This window comes from Pomacea canaliculata, linkage group LG14 (genome assembly GCF_003073045.1).
Source record: "Pomacea canaliculata isolate SZHN2017 linkage group LG14, ASM307304v1, whole genome shotgun sequence".
In the NCBI taxonomy this organism is placed as follows: domain Eukaryota; kingdom Metazoa; phylum Mollusca; class Gastropoda; order Architaenioglossa; family Ampullariidae; genus Pomacea; species Pomacea canaliculata.
In genome coordinates, this window is record NC_037603.1 from 9,872,249 (window position 1) to 9,890,269 (window position 18,021).

The window sequence follows — 18,021 nt, forward strand, 5'->3', positions numbered from 1 at the left end:
TTTTCTGTAGCAGTGATGCAGTTTTCACAAATATTCTTCTTGTAGCACAAACAGATTTTGGTTGTTTTAGAAAAATGGACTTAATTGAAACCATTTAGAGAAATAATGTTGTGATTGCGGAATGTTGATTACAAGTACAGTTTATTGTAAGTACAGCAAGTTTATCTCAAACAGTTTCTACTGGCAAAGTTGATGAGCGACAGATTAATGAAGCATCACGAGGTGTGTGCGAGGTTTCATTCAGTAAACCCTCGATGTGGTGTGGAATGTTTGCCGATCATTTCAGCTTCTCTGTTTATTGGAATGAGTCCTTATTTGTAGAGTTCAGTCTGATAACAAACATGTGGCATCATAGCGGATGTATTTATTTTGATATCTATGAATAATTTACTAGTTTTGAAAGATTTTAATATTTGAGACCCAGCATGTTCTTGATGTATTGATGATGTGAGGGGTCAGCATGACGAGGTCATGGAGCTACACGCGGGGAAGGGACACTGACGGCAGGAGGGGAGGGTTGACAGGTACTACAATCACTTCATGCACGCGCACACCACACGACTTAGAAAAAACTCCATCTGGACACGGAGCTGTGAACAGGGTGCGCACTCGGCATCAAACATCAGTATTTCTACAGCTGTCAGTACAGCTGTCAACTACAGCTGTCGCAGAACAGACATGAGACTAAGCAAGGCAGGTGACCAGAACAGTTCTCATCCGAGGACATGGTGTTCCCCGGGCACAGGGTCCTGTCGGCGGTGTTAGGGGGCCGGCAACACGCAACTGTTGCCAAACCTCATCCTCCACCACAGACTCTCTCGTCAAAACACCGCTGACGTGTCCGTTAAGCTGCGGCTCCGACATTCCCCCACACTCCCCCAACTCCCCCACACCCTACACGATGCTGAGAAACTGCGCAGCACATCGGGAGTGACAGAGGGACTGTCTATAGGGCACATAGCGGAACTTGAGTTTCATGGTGCGGAGGAAGACTTCCGCCTCCAGCTCGCACTCCTCGTCCTCCTCACACAGCAGCATGGAGGCCGCGCGGTAGATGAAGTCGCACTGCTGCTGCTGCACGTGCAGAGTGTGGCCCTGCAAAACACGTGATCACATACGTCATTAGCTGCCGTCACCTCCTGGGGAAAGTGCGCGCTGATGAGCCCGTGGACATGAGGTAGGACATGAGGTAAGACATGGAGGTAGGACATGAGATAGGACATGAGATAGCACATGAGGTAAGACATGAGGTAGGACATGAGATAGGACATGAGATAGGACATGAGGTAGGACATGAAATAGGACATGAGGTAGGACATGAAATAGGACATGAGGTAGGACATGAGATAGGACATGAGGTAGGACATGAGTTAGGGCATAGAGGTAGGACATGAGATAGGACATGAGGTAGGACATGAGATAGGACATGAGGTAGGACATGAGATAGCACATGAGATAGGACATGAGATAGCACATGAGGTAGGACATGAGATAGCACATGAGATAGCACATGAGATAGGACATGAGGTAGGACATGGAGGTAAGACATGGAGGTAAGACATGGAGGTAGGACATGGAGGTAGGACATGGAGGTAGGACATGTGGACAGCTATGTCCAAGTAATATGTGTATTGATAACCGTGAACTATAGTCAGAACAATCTACTCTAGCCATAGCTATTTATTGTTTGTTTGCTTAATCTAGCTTGGTAGCTTGGGAGAGGGATGGAGAATGGAGAAAGTAATAGGTGGAGGGGTCAGAACCTCGCTTGTCATACTTTGTTGTAAAGTTATTTTGTCTGTCTCAGCTGATGAAGGTGACAATGCGAGCGGTGGCTGTGTCTCTGTCTCTGACATGTCAAGGTACTCGAGACACACTGAGGCAATTCACACGATTCACACAATTCACAGAACACATGCTGATGGCCGCCAGCACTTAATTAAACCACTGATAGGGGCTGCGACCTCTCAGCAAAGGTCATCCATTGATTAGTAATGGTAAACGGAGGTCAAAAGTCGTGAGCTGTCCTTCTGTCTTTCGGAGTTGTTGGTAAATCTTGTTTGTTTCTGTGTGTGTCTTCGGAATATTATAAATATACTTGTGTCTACTCGCTATGAGATAAATATACTCGTGTCTATTCCAGTATTAGAGACATGGTTAATAGCATGTACACAAAGTATACACACACAACAACACACTTATTGTCATCCTTATGTCACGTGACCATGCACTAGAGCTCACAGCACTAACAGCACTAACACCGACAACGACAACAGTGCACAGGAAGGTTGAAGCAGTCATGACAGCACGTGCAACAAACAAAAGCCACGTGCAGCAAGCGTCCACACAGACTTACGCATGCGTAACACATCTCATGGAGGTTGCACAGGCTCGCGCCTCAAAGTCTATGGGCAGCCCGTACTTGTCGGCAAACTCGCAGTTCGTGCTGAACTCTCTAACGGCGGGGCACTGCTCTGAAAGAAACCCAGTCAACGGTCAGTGCATTCTTTTCAGACAAGTGAACGGTCAGTACATTATGTGTTCAGTCCTGTCAACACATTCACTGTTCATTCAAGTCAGTGCATTCACTGTTCAGTCCAGTCAACAGTCAGTACATTCACTGTTCACCGCCCTCCCCAAGCCTCATGTCCCCGTGTCTACAGGTGTACTTGTCTAAGCACCTGGTGCATGAGAGGTGTAACCCTCTCCATGTCAAGTCCGTGTTTACTCATGCAGAGCGAGGGCTTGTCGACCACTTGTCAATTCGACCATCATTCAACCACGGCACGAGTCGAGTCGACCACAGCCCAGAGTCCATTGGAACGCTTACACCGAGTTGTGTGTGTGTGGGTGGGGTGGTACTACTGCCCTCCTCGTCACAACAAGACTTACTGTCAGTCTGGTGTCTCATTGCTACGGCTTTGTGGTCAGCCAGGGGCCTGCTTGTTGCCGACAAGTGGCTGACAGGGAGATAGACAGATAGACAGACAGCTAGACAGATAGACAGAGAGATAGACAGACAGATAGACAAACAGATAGACAAAGATAGACAGACAGGAAGCACAGGTCAGTGGACTGTGACAATGTATTGATGGCTTCAGTCAGTGGCGTACAAAGGGTTGTGGGCAGTTTGTTCACCAGTTAATGTTTTAAAACTACTGACTTATTCCGTAACACAGGTCACATGAGGATTTTAAAAGACAAACAACTGTTGTTAATTGTAAAACTTTCAAATGTCAATGACTATTTGTGGATTTAGCTCTCAGAGTGAGGTTGTTGTGAAAACAGAATGTGAAGAAGCCCTGGACTCCCTCCATTCGCCACTGCTACCACTGACCACTGCAAAACATCTTGACTAGACCTCTACACTAACAGTACAGTCTACAAATAAAATAAATAAACAAGTCATGCAATGGCAACTCACAAAGCAAGTCATGTCCTCCACTACCGGAAGTTGAACGAGTGCAAACCTTTGTTCACAATAAATGTGTAATTGCACACACAGCACTGAGAACTCAACTCTCAAAGACAGAAACAACTGTTAGTTTGTCAAAATACCAGAAATAAAGCCAGAAGTTAGAACAGTCAGTCCACGAGTGGTTTTCCTCGTGAAATTATAAATTAATAAATTATGAATTATTTCTTTACATCGCTCTGTCACTTTCCACCTTCATTTGAAGCGAGAGTCTTTGGTCTGTCAGCTCCATGCATGCAACACCTGTGTAGTTAGCGGGACACGTGGACAATCCAGCTAAACTGGTTCACTGTCTCTAGCTTAGTGTGAGGTGTAGAGGTTAGAGGTCATTCTTCAGCCACACTTACCTTCCGGCAGAGTGAATGTGAAGTAAAATACTTGCTTCATGTAGTGCTAACTACCTGCTACATGCTTAGCTACATGCTTAGCTACATGTTTAGCTACATACTGTTTAGCTACATACCTGCTGCATGTTTAGCTACATGTTTAGCTACATACCTGGATTCTCAGAGAAGAGGCTGGCTATGTAGGAGCTGGGTGGTGCCTCCCGTACCACGCTGGGGAAGTCATTCACAAGTCCTTCATTCTCCTCTTCAGCCTCATCGCCTCGTGCCTCCTCTATCTCCTTCAGCAACGCCTGCAAGCTGGCTTTCTTTCTGTCTGCAAAACCGCCAGACAACCAGTAAGTGAAGCCTCTCTGGGAGATAAATTACAGTACTTACTAAACATTTATACAAGGATCGACAAAATATTCTGCTTTGTTATGCCGGTGATGAAGTGTAGTAAGCATTTCTACGATGGAATGTAGTTGGTATTTCTAAGATACGGTGAAGTGCAGTCTGTATCTCGAAGACAAGTGTCTATATATATATACACAATTAGTTTTCCTCAGAGGTTGCTAATGGCTACTGCTACTGTGGCACCGAGGAGTATTCGGTGGTGAAGAGGTGAAAGTAAAACAATGGTTTTGAGATTTAACTTGTAAATTCATCTCAGATATTTTCACGGTCCACAGGAGAAATCGACATTACCAGACCTGGATAATGGATAATTTCATCCATTGTCTGGAAAACTTCTAAGGTAATGGCGTCGCACAGGCAAGTGAGTCACGTGACATTCTACTCATTAAATCAATCTTGTTTTTTGTTCTGTCTTCCTGCTGGCGAGTGGCTGGCGCCTTGAGGCAGGCGGGAAGCAATCACAGGGTGTCCTGTGTGATGGATAACTCTGTGTGTGCGCTTACCTTCTCCGCCATTAATGGAAGCAGGCGAGAGTTATCAATCTCAGACAATTCCAAGACTGAGCTGTGCGCATGCGCCAAAAACCCGGCTGTAAATTAGCTTGTTAGTGTGTGGCAGGCAGCCTCACTGCTACAGCCAGCTAATGTACCCGACAATTACACACTCCGACAGCTCCACAACAGACAAAGCGGATGCTGGGAGATGTCTACCAAACATAATTGCATCCTGAGACAAGGGTTGGTTACAGTTCCACAATATATTCACACCACCCCCTCCTTGGCTCGGTCCCTATGATGGAGAGAGGGAGAAAGTTTGGCTCTGTCCGTATGATTGAGAGAGGGAGACAGTTTTTTCTTTCGTGCATATATCAGCCGACAGTTTTATGTTTTGTGACTTATCATGGACAAGCATCTTGGAGCACTGGGTCAAAACATTCAACGTCCGCATTCCTTATCATCATCACATCTGTTTACTAATAAACTTTATTTTGCTATTTAATAAAATCTTTGTAAACAATATCTGTGAGAACCTCACACAGACTCAACATGTGACAATTCTGTAGCTAATCACAGAACTTCAAGCCGTTAGCCCACTGACAGCCAGCGGTTAACTCCAAGGAAATGTCGGCATTATGGATGTCTTGTAAAACCTGTTTACTCAGAATAAACGCGCCGCCTGCCACCCTAAATACACCTCCAGAGGTTGTCATGGAGACGACGGTTGCACAGACACCGTTTGTAACCCACTCCGCACATCAGGGCCAGGCGAGGCCGTCCCCAGTCCCCACCTGACGTCAGCACCACGTGGCCGATTAACGTCGAGAAGCGGAGATTAGCGGCGATGCGCATGCGCGGGGTGGAGTTCCGTGTTCCTGTGGCGCTGGGTGGTTACCACGGTCACGGCGCAGTGGCATGCAGCATGCACTCGTCTGCATCCCGAGAGGCTGATTTGGTGTCGGCTGCTGGCGGAAATTGGATGCCAGAGACAATCTCCTCCTCCTGCCAGTGACCAATGCTCGCTAACGACGGCACTGAGCAGCCGCTCACTCCACCACCGAGCGGCTTGGCTCGATCCCTGGCTGAGGTAGTGAGGCGTTCCTCCATTCTGCATCCTCCATCTCCGCTCCCCATGTCTCTCCCCTTCCCCTCCCTCTTCTGGTCATAGGAGATTTGCATTTTCCCTATTTGACCTCCTGCTTTGATCCTCCCCTAGTTGGGGAGTCGGTCATGTCGGGAACCTCTCCCTGTGGTGGTCGCACAGGACTCTGTCTCTCGCTGTGTACAGACAGCTTGCTACATCCATTGCTGTCCGCCAGCAACAACAAAACCTCAATATTGTGTTATCGTTCTTTGAGGCAACAGACTTACTATGGAACCTCGATGTAAAAACTCGAAATACAAGGAAGGGCGGAAGAGAGCAGTGAACACATGAATACACGTGGGACATGAATGTATTGAAGTCTGGGCCATGTGTGCGTCATCAACACATATTAGAGCTTAGTAATGATCCACAACACATTCAGGCATGTAACATTGAAGCAGGTCACGTGACGTGTCAGGCATCAGCAGTATGCTCACCACATCCACAGTGCACTGGTCACGTGCTCAACTCATCCAGTGTGCTCAACGGTGTGTGAAATGTATTGCTGACGTGTGTCTAGAGCTTGAAGCCATATATATAGCTACTCACCTTCATCTAGAAGTTGTTGTAGCGCCAGCGCGGTGCTCTCCTCCTTGTCGTCTGCTGTCTCCTCTTGCTCGTCGTCGCTGTCGGCGGTGAGGTAGTAGGGTACCTCCGACTGTAAGGGGTCCCGCTTCTTCCGCCATGGCTCTCCTCGCTTGTCATCCTCCTCCTCCTCCTCCACGTCTTCTTCGGCATTATCATCGTTTTCATCGCCATTGTCCTTCACCTCCTGAAGAGCCTCCTCAATCTGTATGGCCTCCTGCAGGGAGTTCAACTCGTCGGACGATACCCGTCCGTCCACCCGGGCAAGCGTGGCCTTGTTGAGCGCGTCAGTCAAAATGTCGTTCTCGATGTCCTCCAGGTAGGCCACGAGCTTCACTTTGTCCAGTTCTGCCTGAATAAACAAATAATAACAAATAATAATAACAACACTCCAGTCAGCCACACACTCCACCCAAGTGACAATTAGTGCTCAGCATCACAGGGTAGCTCACTCAGAAAGGGGTGGCTATTCAAAATAATTAAAGATGACTAGAATGTGTGTTGCTGTTACAAATATTAAACATCGTCAGGAACAAAGGCTGAAGTTTATTTCACAAAGTGGTTTACAGTTTATCAAATACACTCCCAGCTGATTGCTAGTAGAAGTATCATCACTAGACACGTGACGTTTGTCTCACCTGTAGTTGATTGATCTTGTTGAGACAGCCTCCCACCTGGCCAGATTTGTCCCAGCAATTAACCGTTGGAGCTGTGCGGCTGCGGGAGGGACAGGTTCCACTGTGTTCCGTTTCGAGTTCCTCTTCTTCCTCTTCTCCCCTTCGCCGTTCATGTAGTTGTTGAGGTACCTGTGGATGTACAAACAAATAACTGAGTCATGTACCCGTCTGACAACCCACCGCAGGTACGACTGCTAGTCGACTGGCACGTGACAAGTCAGTCAACCTCTCGGGTGTCTTCGGGTTGTTTACGTCTTTGAGTAAACAACACAAATGTAAGTGAGTTTGTTTAAACGGTGACAGTGTCTACATCATGGCAGTTTATCTGGGTTTTGATGTTGTAAGTAACATCTACTTACCAGAACTTCTCGATGGACGAGAGGGTAGCTTTGCCGGGTACCGTCTCCACCTCCTTGACCTCTTCCTCCTGACCTACAGGTCGCCCCTCGCTATCCTTCAGCACTCCTTCTGTCTTCACAATGCTGCCGGTACCTGTGGGTATCACCTGAAACAAATGACCAGATACCCTCATACCCAGCTCCCACTGACAGCTAATTCACAGTGAACACAGCTGACGTCACTAGAGTATACTTCTATCGTCTTCACTTGCACGCAGCTTACTAACCCTTGGATCAACCAAGCCTTGGCTGAACGAGTTTACGTGGTACGGGTATCTACGAACTGGTGATCATGTGACGTGTAAGTACCCCATTGGCTAATCAAGTGAACAAGACGTCATGGAAGCCACCTGTCATCTACACGTCAGCAAACTCTTCCAAGAGGTTAACTTTCACCCTTCACTCACCTCTTTAGTTTTCTCTTCAAACAGGTTGTCCAGCTCCTCCTCGCTGACTGGCTCTGGTTTCGGGGTCAACTCGCTGGCGGCCTCGGCTTTCGCCTCTTTGATGTCCTCTTGATGTTCTCAAGATCCTCCTTGGCGTTCGTCACGATCTTGTTTGAAGTTTCTCCACCGCCCTCAGCAGCGCTTTGAACTCGTCCTTCGTCAGGGTGTCCAGCTTCACCGACTCCTCCACTGCGGCCTTCACACCACTGGCATCGCCAGGACCCTTCGCTTCCATGGCGAGTACTTTACTGACGTCATCGATGGTTTCTACGGGCAACACCTTGTCTTTCTTCGTCTCTTCTTTCACCTGCGCGTCGGCTTCGGCCTTCCTGTCCGTCGCTCCATCCTTCTCGCCGAAGATGGCGTCCAGCTCATCATCAGACGGCTGCATGACCACTGGGAAGCCTTCCACCGGTCCGTCCAGGAAGGTTCCGGGGGTGTCATCGACTATTTCCTCGTTCCTGTTATCGTCAAGCCCGAGGGTCTTGGCCAGCCACGCCGCGTTCACCTCGCTGCCGCCCGCGGGGCTTTGCACGTCAGGTGCGGGCAGCTCCAGCCAGGGTTCGAACTCGCTGGCGGGAAAATGGCGGCCGCCCAGGAGAACGGACTGGTCGCTGACGTACTTGTCTTCGTCATCAATGCGTCGGCGCTGACGTTCGAGCATGCGCAGAGCGTCCGCCAAGTCTGCGTGGCGCGCAAACCGCCGCTTGACAGCGAATGAAGTCACGTGACCCAAGGTGCTCAGAACGAGCAGCAGACACAGAACGCCTTTAGAGTGAGCCATTGCTGTAACCTGGAGACAATAGTAAACAAATAAGCATGCGTCACGTGACAGGTTTTATAGGATAGAAAGATCAAAAGAAAGTTAGCCGGCATTGTTTACAGGCCGAGACGACAGCCTACGTCTGTAAACATGTAAACAGTCAAGTGTAACCAAATGTTACCAACAATGTCAAGATGAACACGTGACCTGTCAGTGTAACTACCCAGCCAGCGGTGATGGTAACTGTTTACAGATGCTTAGTTAATGATCAACCGATCGTGACTTCGTGCACATGTCGGATGCGAATGGTGGAGTGAGCTAGTGAATCAAGGATTGACTGTCCTGGGTTCAGATCTCGTCTCGGGCACTTAGACTTTTTTCTCTGCTAGTGGCCTGTCTTCACAAGGCTGAGTGACTTGTTGTGATGGAGTTTATTTGCTGGCTCGGGCGTGAAGCATCCATTGCACCCACTGAACCATTCTTCTATGGGTAGTGAAAGATTTGTTTTTTCTCTAAGCATACAGTGGCAAGCTGATAAAGATGAGATGTGGAGGAGATCACGACACAGCACGTGCATATTACAATAAAGTCACGTGTGCATGCAGTGAACAGCAAGTGGAGGACAATGAGACCAACGCACGTGCCGACTCCACCCTGACAAGACAGCAATGCCGGGTGGGAGTCTCCTTTGCTATTGACTGCGGCAGTGGGACGTGACCAAAGTGTGGAACCATCCCTCGGTGCAGTTATTAACTGTCGGTGAAGTGATGCGTGGAGTAACACAGTCTTGAGCAATGCGTTGGTTGACTGAATGTAACGGCGCCGACAGATGGCAGGCCGCCAGGTATTGACCATCCTGGGTAGCCTGGCGATGTCAGCCGGCAGACAAATGTTTCTGTCCTTCATTCATTTAGTTTACTCCACAATTGATCGCTCTCTCTCTCTCTCTCTCTCTGTTTTTCTGAGCGTGTCTTTGGAGGAGCTGAGATGGCCGAATGTGGTCTACATTGTGTAGACTAAGGGTGGTGTCCAGGGTTTAGTTCAGCAACAGGAGTGAGCGTTCAGACATGCAAAACCTTGCGCGTTCACGTCACGAGGAAGCATGTCTGTGTCACGTGCAGCAGGCCATAACCTCATCTCTTCTCGCAAAGCAAAGCACTTCAAGGCAAAAGAAAAAAAAGGAACAGCACTGGGTAGATGTGAACAATTTCTCGGGTGGAGTTTCCAGTCTCTGTTTTCTCTCCACATGCACGTGACTACGGAAGGCAAGAAGGGCTTTAGTGTTGAGCGTCTGCAGGAAGCCAGGCTGGACGGTGGCGTTGGTTGATGGCGAGAAGTGAGGGCGAGGTCAGAGGTCAATAACGTTTGTCGTTAGTTTGGAAACGAGACCCGCTGAGTGCCCGTATATCTGCTTCATCGTGGAGCCTCTCTTGAGCATGCGTGAGCTCTGGCTGGCTAAAGCTCTGTGCGCAGGCGCCACTCGAACGTCACCAACTACACGTCGCCGATCTAACGTCACCGCTCGGACGTCACCAACTTCACGTCACCAACTGCACGTCACCAGTTGCACGTCACCGCTCGTCGGTCACCACCACAGCCCCCGATGTCAGCTTATCACGTGTCGGCGGCGTGTTTCTCCAACTGGAGGCTTAAGCTGCAGATAACGAGGTGGATGCTGTGGCCGATGGAGGGATTTGACGAGTGAGCTACGTCACTAATTGCCAGATGTTGGGGTGCAGTAGCTGTTACAGGTCGTGTAGCGGGGTCATGGAGGTCAAGGGGTGTTTACAACGAGATTATATTCTTTAAGCTGCACGTGTCGTGTTCTCGCTCAAACCTTCATCTCAGAGCCGTCGTCCTGCTGCACGAGTGAAGTTGTCCATCGCACCACTCACCACTCACAATGTGAGCAGCTCACAGAGGCAATACAAAGTCCAGTGCATTTCTAGCGATGATGGTATCGATAATGAGGACTGTAACACATTTACCTCCAACTTAGCTAACAGCTTCTTTGTAAATAACACGTGGAGAACACAATCAGGGAGGAGCAAGTGACGGAGTCAGTCAAAAACAAACATTGTCAGCAGTAAAGAGCAAAAGCCTCGCCAAGGTGAGAACACACAATAGTCAGATACCATGGTGACACAATAGTCAGAGGCCATAGTGACAGGATAGTCAGACACATAGTGACAGGATAGTCACATGGCATAGTGACAGAATAGTCCAAGTCCAGCAGTCCACTAAACATCAGACAACCCATTCGAATGGAATACAGAACCCATGCACGCGGACGCAGACTGCTGATAGTATGTACGGTTGAAGTAAGCTCCGGGTGCACCGCTCAATACACCCGACAGGCAAACAAAAGACGGGTAGCACCAGCCACGCCCTCTGACGACGCCTACAGAAGCAAATAACCTCTGACCTGGACTAGCGCTTGTGCAGGAGACATGGCGGCGTCGCGGCCACAAGATCTGACGGAGGGAGAAAATGGAAATGAGTGTAATGAGGGGGACGGGGAGAGGTCTGTACCCGTTGTACACATCCCTTGAGCCCCAGCCAACCGCAATCACACCGACTTCAGTCGTCAAGTCAAGGCCCCTAATCTCCATCAGCCCCGGGCTGCCATCCATATGCAAATGGAGAGGAGGGACTCAATGGCAAGTCCTTCGTCGGTAGAGGATCGGGTGGATTTGTGGAGCGTACATCAGAGAGAGAGAGAATACATGAAAATAAATGAAAGGAGCTATGTGTTCGTACTGGTGTGCGTGCGTGTGTGTGCTGGTCGTCATAGTCCCGAGCCTTGAGCGAGAACTGATCAGCCTGCGGCCTGTAAACACCAGTAACCATCGACCATGTCATCGATCTTCTTCAAGTCCACAAAGCCTGGACACGTGATGTGGACTGCACCCTTCCTCGTGCCTGAGCCCCGGGTACTCGTATAACAGCAGCAATAAACACTACAACAATACCGCTACAGTCACAACATATATATATAGATAAAGATATGTGTGTATATATATAAAACCTTCATATAAACCGTTATGTAACTGTCATGGAAGTCGCCAGATACAAACGTCCTGCACACCGTCATTTCTATGTATAAAGCCGTGGAAGCCGTTGTGTATATATAAAAGTCATGGAAGACGTTTGTGAAACTTGGTGAAGCGTTGATCCATGTTTGTCCAGTGAGAGTTTTGACAGTTGAGAGTGTCGAGATTTAAGTGTACTCAGAGTTGTTTGGTGGAGGGCCGAGGTCGTCAGTGAATCCAACAGGACACGTAGAAGGCAAACGTTCCCCCAACCACCTGTCAGCCGATGATGGCAAGAGCTCTTCTCCGTGTCCATTACTACCTGACATCACCTGCCAGCGTGACCAGTATACATCACGTGTGTGACCAGTGCTGTGGTGGACAACAAGCTCAGTAGCTTGACCACGACTGCTAGGGTCAGCGAGTGAACTCGGTGCGAGGTCAACAACTGCACCTAATGTCCTGTTTGTGACAGCAAACTTCACGAAGCCACGTGACCATGTACACCCAATGCCCCCCACATGACCACAAACTGTGCCAGGCCCACCCCAGCACTTTAAGCCACGTGTCCAAGTCAAAGCCAGTGACGAGGTCGGGTGGGTCAAGAAGCCATTAAGAGCCGCCTGACAGTCTGGCACTTGCAGCCTTCCTGGAGAAATGACAAATGGCGGCTGGAGGGTGGGACGCCGACATGCAAGCTCCATTTCCTGGACTATTTCAACATTGCCAATATTGCTGGCATTGCCAGAGTTACTGCCAGGCAACTGCCGAGAGCACGAGTTGCCGGACTCTCCAGGGACCGCAACTTGCGAGACTCCACATCGATTACACGCTGGATGCCGGTGCAGGAGTTGTCTGCCGCTGGTCAATACAGCTCAACGTCTGCAGGGTGCCAACGTTTGCCGAGCTGGCAACAACGGCGCTGATGGATGATGATGTCGTTGATGAGTGATGCAGTGGAAATATAAAAACATGCAGACTAATACAATCTTAGTGTGTGGAATGTGTGACTGAAGGACGCTGGTGATGAAAGCTACAACGACATTGTAATCAACACAATCATTGTGTTATCTGCCCTTGATTGAAGCTTTGGTTTGACTGAGCGGTCAGCCAGTGCAACCACAGTGAACTGTCGGCCCGTTGTAGTTGTCTGCTCTCTGTTGTAAATCTTTTCGTGTCTGCACTCTTAACCATCTGATGTTCTCACTTGTAATAGCAAGACACGCGCGCACACAGACACACAGACAAGAGTTATGATCAGTGGACAAACGTCCATCCAGCAATAAAGATGTCAGGTGCCTCTCACAGGTCCTCCACATGTCAATGCGTTGGTACAGTTGGGTTACCCCACACAGACATCACTAACCAACAGGTTCCTTGAGGTACCCGACATACTGCTGCCTCCTTGCAGTAGTCACGTGACGGAGGGACAGACCTTTGAGTGGCGCCGCAGCAAGAGTATGAGGTCTGCCTGCAGTCATCTATTGATTAAAAACAAACAAACAAACAAACAAACAGGACATTTGTCAACACGTGGCCATCTCACAGCCTCCATAGCGACTGGCCTGCTAATGGCACTCAGACCTCGCGAGCTGTGGGTGTGCAGGGCGTTAATGTGCTGTTAGACCACCCGCCGCACTCGGCCATCGATCCTGCCAGCCGTCCTGCCAGCTGGCCAGCCACGTGCTGCTCGTGACTGCAGATGTGCTGAGATGTGAAGTCCAGCATGCAGGATGTCGAGGTCCAGCTCACAGTAAATACAGATTCAGCACACAATATGTGAAAGTCCTGTTTACAATCTGTGAAAGTCCTGTGTGCAAGGTGTGAAAGTGAAAAACAGCCGTTACAGTTGTGCAGAGAACACAGACACGACACAAAGTTGAAGCCATCGTCTTGTCAGCGTTGAGGTGGTGGTTGTAGGGAGGAAGATTTAGGATGGGGGAGAGAACTCCAGGGCACTGAAGGGATCTTTGTGTGAAGGTTTGTTTCCAAGGAGACAGCAGCACAGCTCGGACACTTGTCAGACGTCAGATCAGTAAACAAATAACCACACAATCAACACTACTCACTTTACTCACTGAAAAATCCTACAGATTGCTCACATTATAAATAAATCAGCGTTTGTTTGGTATTTATGTAGGACCTCAGCTAGTTGACTGCTTGTTGCCCAGACATCAGTCGACAGCAGATGGACGTTTGCTGATGACAGATGTTTGCGACTGATAGCCCGCCATCTTTTGTCTTTCAAAATGTTTAATCGTTTGCTGTTTATGGCAGTAAATGGCTGTTTGCTGCATCTTTCGTCCGGTATGACTTCCGCAGCCTCTTGACTTTCAGCAGATGTGCCAGACGACCGTCCAGTGATCGTCTCTTTGTTCTCGACTACATGTCCACCGTGCTGACAGACGAGGCAGACACTCCGAGAATTGAACCCACGCCATCAGGACGAATGCGATCTTACTCCACTCGCAGGACGACGCCTGCTTCCCTCTAAACATCTTCATCGCCATCGCCACCTGCTCTCTCGATGTCACACGTTGTATTGCAGTTGACACGTTGCTTGATGCCTTCACAGCTGCGCCGACAGCAAACACACACTCCAAGCAAGAACTGCTTTTAAAAACTATTCCTTCGAGGATCTATAGCTTCCCTCCCCTGCGCGTTAACGGCCACTTATCTGACGTCACTTTATTATCTTTCCCACTGACGTCACCAAATCCAATAAACCCTCCGCCATTCAACGACTCGACGGATAACCTCAGGTGGGCGTCAGAGAGGTGTGTGGGAATCTGTTAGCAGACAGACGGACAGACGGACAGACGGACAGACAGACAGACGGACAGACAGACAGACAGACGGACAGACAGACAGACGGACAGACAGACAGAATAAGATGCAATAGGAAAGACTTTCGATGTTAAAAGTTTTCTGTCCAGAGAAGTCATTTCTTATTTCGAACCTTCACGTGTCGACTATAAAATAATCGAAAGCTCAGAGCAGAAATACATTCCCGGCTAAAAATATTCCCTTGTTCATCGAGTGATGCTCAGCAGCCTGACTGCCTGACACACTGACAGGAGCTGGTGTCCTGTAGGTGTAATAATAATACCCTGTAGGTGGAATACATCAATGTCAGTGACAAACACCTGATGGCGGGGTGCGGGGTGGATGCTGTGTCTGATCAATGGACTTGCCGGCGGGTAGCAGTGTATTTGCAGAACACAGTTTATTGTAAAACAAAGAGTAGAACATGTTGATGTGTCAACATTCCACTCTGTCACAAGATTTATCGCCATCATGTTGACTGTTCAATGCTCCTCATTGTCAAACACTAATCTCTAACATTCGTTTTTTCATTTTAACTTTTTCCAGCAGCACGTGACAAAGCTCTCGCGCCGCTGGCATCAAATACAATTATTTTGGCCTCAAACCTCGATGGCTTCCGACCTTGATCATATCCGTTGGTTTTTAAACACCAGACATGATGTCCCCTGCAGACCTAAGATTTCTCCTGGCAACCTTAATACCCGCATTTTTTAATTTTAGAGAAGAGCGCGGTAACCATTGGTTACCACTCTGAAGGCGAGGTTGTTGACGAATTGCTGTTGTGGACACCAGTGTCTAACCTACTGATGGGAGGATGAGGAGATGGTTTGACTTAGACACTTTCACAATGTTGTTAAAAGTGTTTTGTTGGACAAGGACTCGGGTATTAAATACCTTCGCCCTCTTTCTGATCAACACCAGTCTCAAAGTACCCGCAATGTCCATTCCTTCATGTTTGTCAGCCTGTTCTTCCTCTGTCCGTCTGGGTGTCAACCACCCGTGAAATAACCATGACTGTCCTGGACACTGGGAGGTGGCGGGTTGCATGGTGAACCAGACCATTCCTTTCTCTTTAACTAAAACTATGTCGGTGTGATGGTGATGATGTTGGCGATAACGATAATAGCGATAACAGCGATGGTAAGGCACCACGACCTCTCTCACCTGCATGAACGCAGCGAAAGTTGAACAAAACTGAAGGTGTGCTCTTGTTTGTTCCATAGAATTTTCCTCTCGAATTCTGGGGCTGACATTTGAAAGTGCTGGCGGTTCCAGACCAGGTGTCTAGGTCTTGAACTCACTCGCTGCTGTGGATGTACTGTATGAATGTGACAGTTACAGTTACAGCACCGACGTGAGGGTCACTCAGTCAATAGTGACACGGGATCTACATGGTGACACTCATCAATGAAATCGAGACTTGCCGTGGAAAACTCAATGGAACAGCAAGCGGCTTTTTGTTGTAGTTTATCTCTCTATCCCTCTCTCTCACACACACACACACTAACACGCTAATACACTAACACTAACATGCTTTCTTTTTCTGTCATAGACACTCTCTCACTCACTTTCATTCAGTCACCTGCTCTTAACCAGTGGTTATTAATGTTTTATGTTTAAACCTATTTGTTCATTCAGTATTTTACGCAAAAATAAAGCAATTACCCTTCTACAATTTAATGATATTTAGAAAAACTAAAATGAAAGAATCCTTTGTTTTTAAAAAAAACTGATTGTCCAGCATTTCACGTGTGAGCAGTGTGTAAACGACTATAAATGAAGACATGACAACTAAAGTCCGCGGTGAGAACAAACAAAGTCCGTTGACAACGAGCGTCACGCGCCGTGGACACGACAGACAGCAACACGTGTGGTCTGAGTAACTGAGTAACCTGCTTACTTCCACCCTTACATTACAGTCATGCCAACAACAAACATTTACTTACAGAACTCAGACTGATTGGAGCAGACAGACAGACAGACACGCGCACAAACAACTCGCTTTTAGCCTTATAGGCTCCTCAAGGGAGACTACCAACTAACTCACAGCGTCTGTGGTTTCACAGGATGGACAGACGGCATCACGATGGCAAACATACACATCACATCGACAGATGAAACAGCTGTACTCACCAGTAGCTTCATCAGCAAGAAAAGTTGTTTGTGGCGGACAGGTGACCAGCCAGGTTGATTATTTCTCAGAGACCGCAGCGAGTGTCGAACCCGTGGCCGCGAGACGTGGATGGCAGTAATGGCGCGTGACAGCGGGAGCAAAATGGCTGATACTCTCCCCAATTGGTCCTTCACCAAGCTAACCTTGTCAATTAGTTCTCAAGCCCGCCTACACTCATTAGCAAAGCCTGTTAATTAAGGGCGATGTGGGTTCTTCAACATCTCATCTAGCAGTTATCGCGCCCCCTGGGCGTCGTTGACAGTCTGCGAGTCTGGACTGGAGGAGAGGAGAGGAGAGGTGGTCAGATGTCGACTCCCCGCTCACCTTCCACAGTTGCTGATGGCTGGACGCCTGGCTGTCGCTGTACTAAACCTCAGTCAGACAGGAAACTAAGAGACAGACACAATCACAGTGCGACAGTTCTGCGACTGGTGGCCAGTAGTCTCCGCGAGGTGCTAGTCGGGTGGAATGTGGCGCAGTCGCCTCTCAGTGCCGCTGCAGTGCCGCTCGGTGCCGACTGATTGCAAGTCAGCCGCAGCCTCCAGCAGCAGCCGCTATATGGCGCGCACTGCAGTCCTGCCGACATCCGCGCCGGCCGATGGACGGCCTGCTGGCAGCACGAGCCGCCGGACTTCTGGGTCTGCTGCGGTGTGGCATGACGACCACGGCGATGCAAGCTTGGGGCCACCCGTACCCCCAGCACGGACATCCGCCACAAAACATCCACCCGTCATCAGTCAAGCCACAAACTCACAATACACCTTAACACATTGCTGACGTGGCTTTGCTTTTATTACAAATAACAACACAAAGTATACTTCACAAAGTAGGGCATGCTTGTCTTGAGCGCTGCGAGCATGCTACTTAAATCATTATTATTATTATTTATAATCGTCTACTGTCGACAAATAACTGCTAATACTAATAATAATAAACAACGTGTGATTTATGTAGTGTCGACCTTGTGCCTCATTTCCGTACAGCAGCCTCATGAAGGAGCTGGAGTACAACTTTGCCCCAAAATGAACGAGTGAGCATGCGCAAGAAGTTCTAGTCGAAATGCTTCCGGGGCAATAAGCTGCAGTGGGTGACGGATGAGACAAATACCAGAAGACAAAGCAGTGGCATGACGTGTACACAGCCTCCCATCGGGCCGTGCAAGGACTGGTGTCAGTGAACTCACCCGCCATCGTTGCCCACACACGTCATTTCCGGTGTAGCTCCGGCCACCCGTCATCTGTGTTCCGGTAATTGCGTGTGGACAG

At 48.7% G+C, this 18,021-nt stretch overlaps 1 protein-coding gene across 1 annotated transcript; it reads right to left on the minus strand.

The window, feature by feature from the left end:
- Positions 1-302: 302 nt before the first annotated feature.
- On the minus strand, positions 303-17,316 carry LOC112555602. The gene is given in 9 exon segments (XM_025224032.1): positions 303-1,095; positions 2,357-2,391; positions 2,394-2,474; positions 3,974-4,135; positions 6,406-6,793; positions 7,080-7,247; positions 7,519-7,623; positions 8,066-8,755; positions 16,717-17,316. Coding segments are annotated over 9 exon segments (1,842 nt in total). The 5' UTR covers positions 16,729-17,316; the 3' UTR covers positions 303-894.
- Between the last annotated feature and the right edge of the window lie 705 nt (positions 17,317-18,021).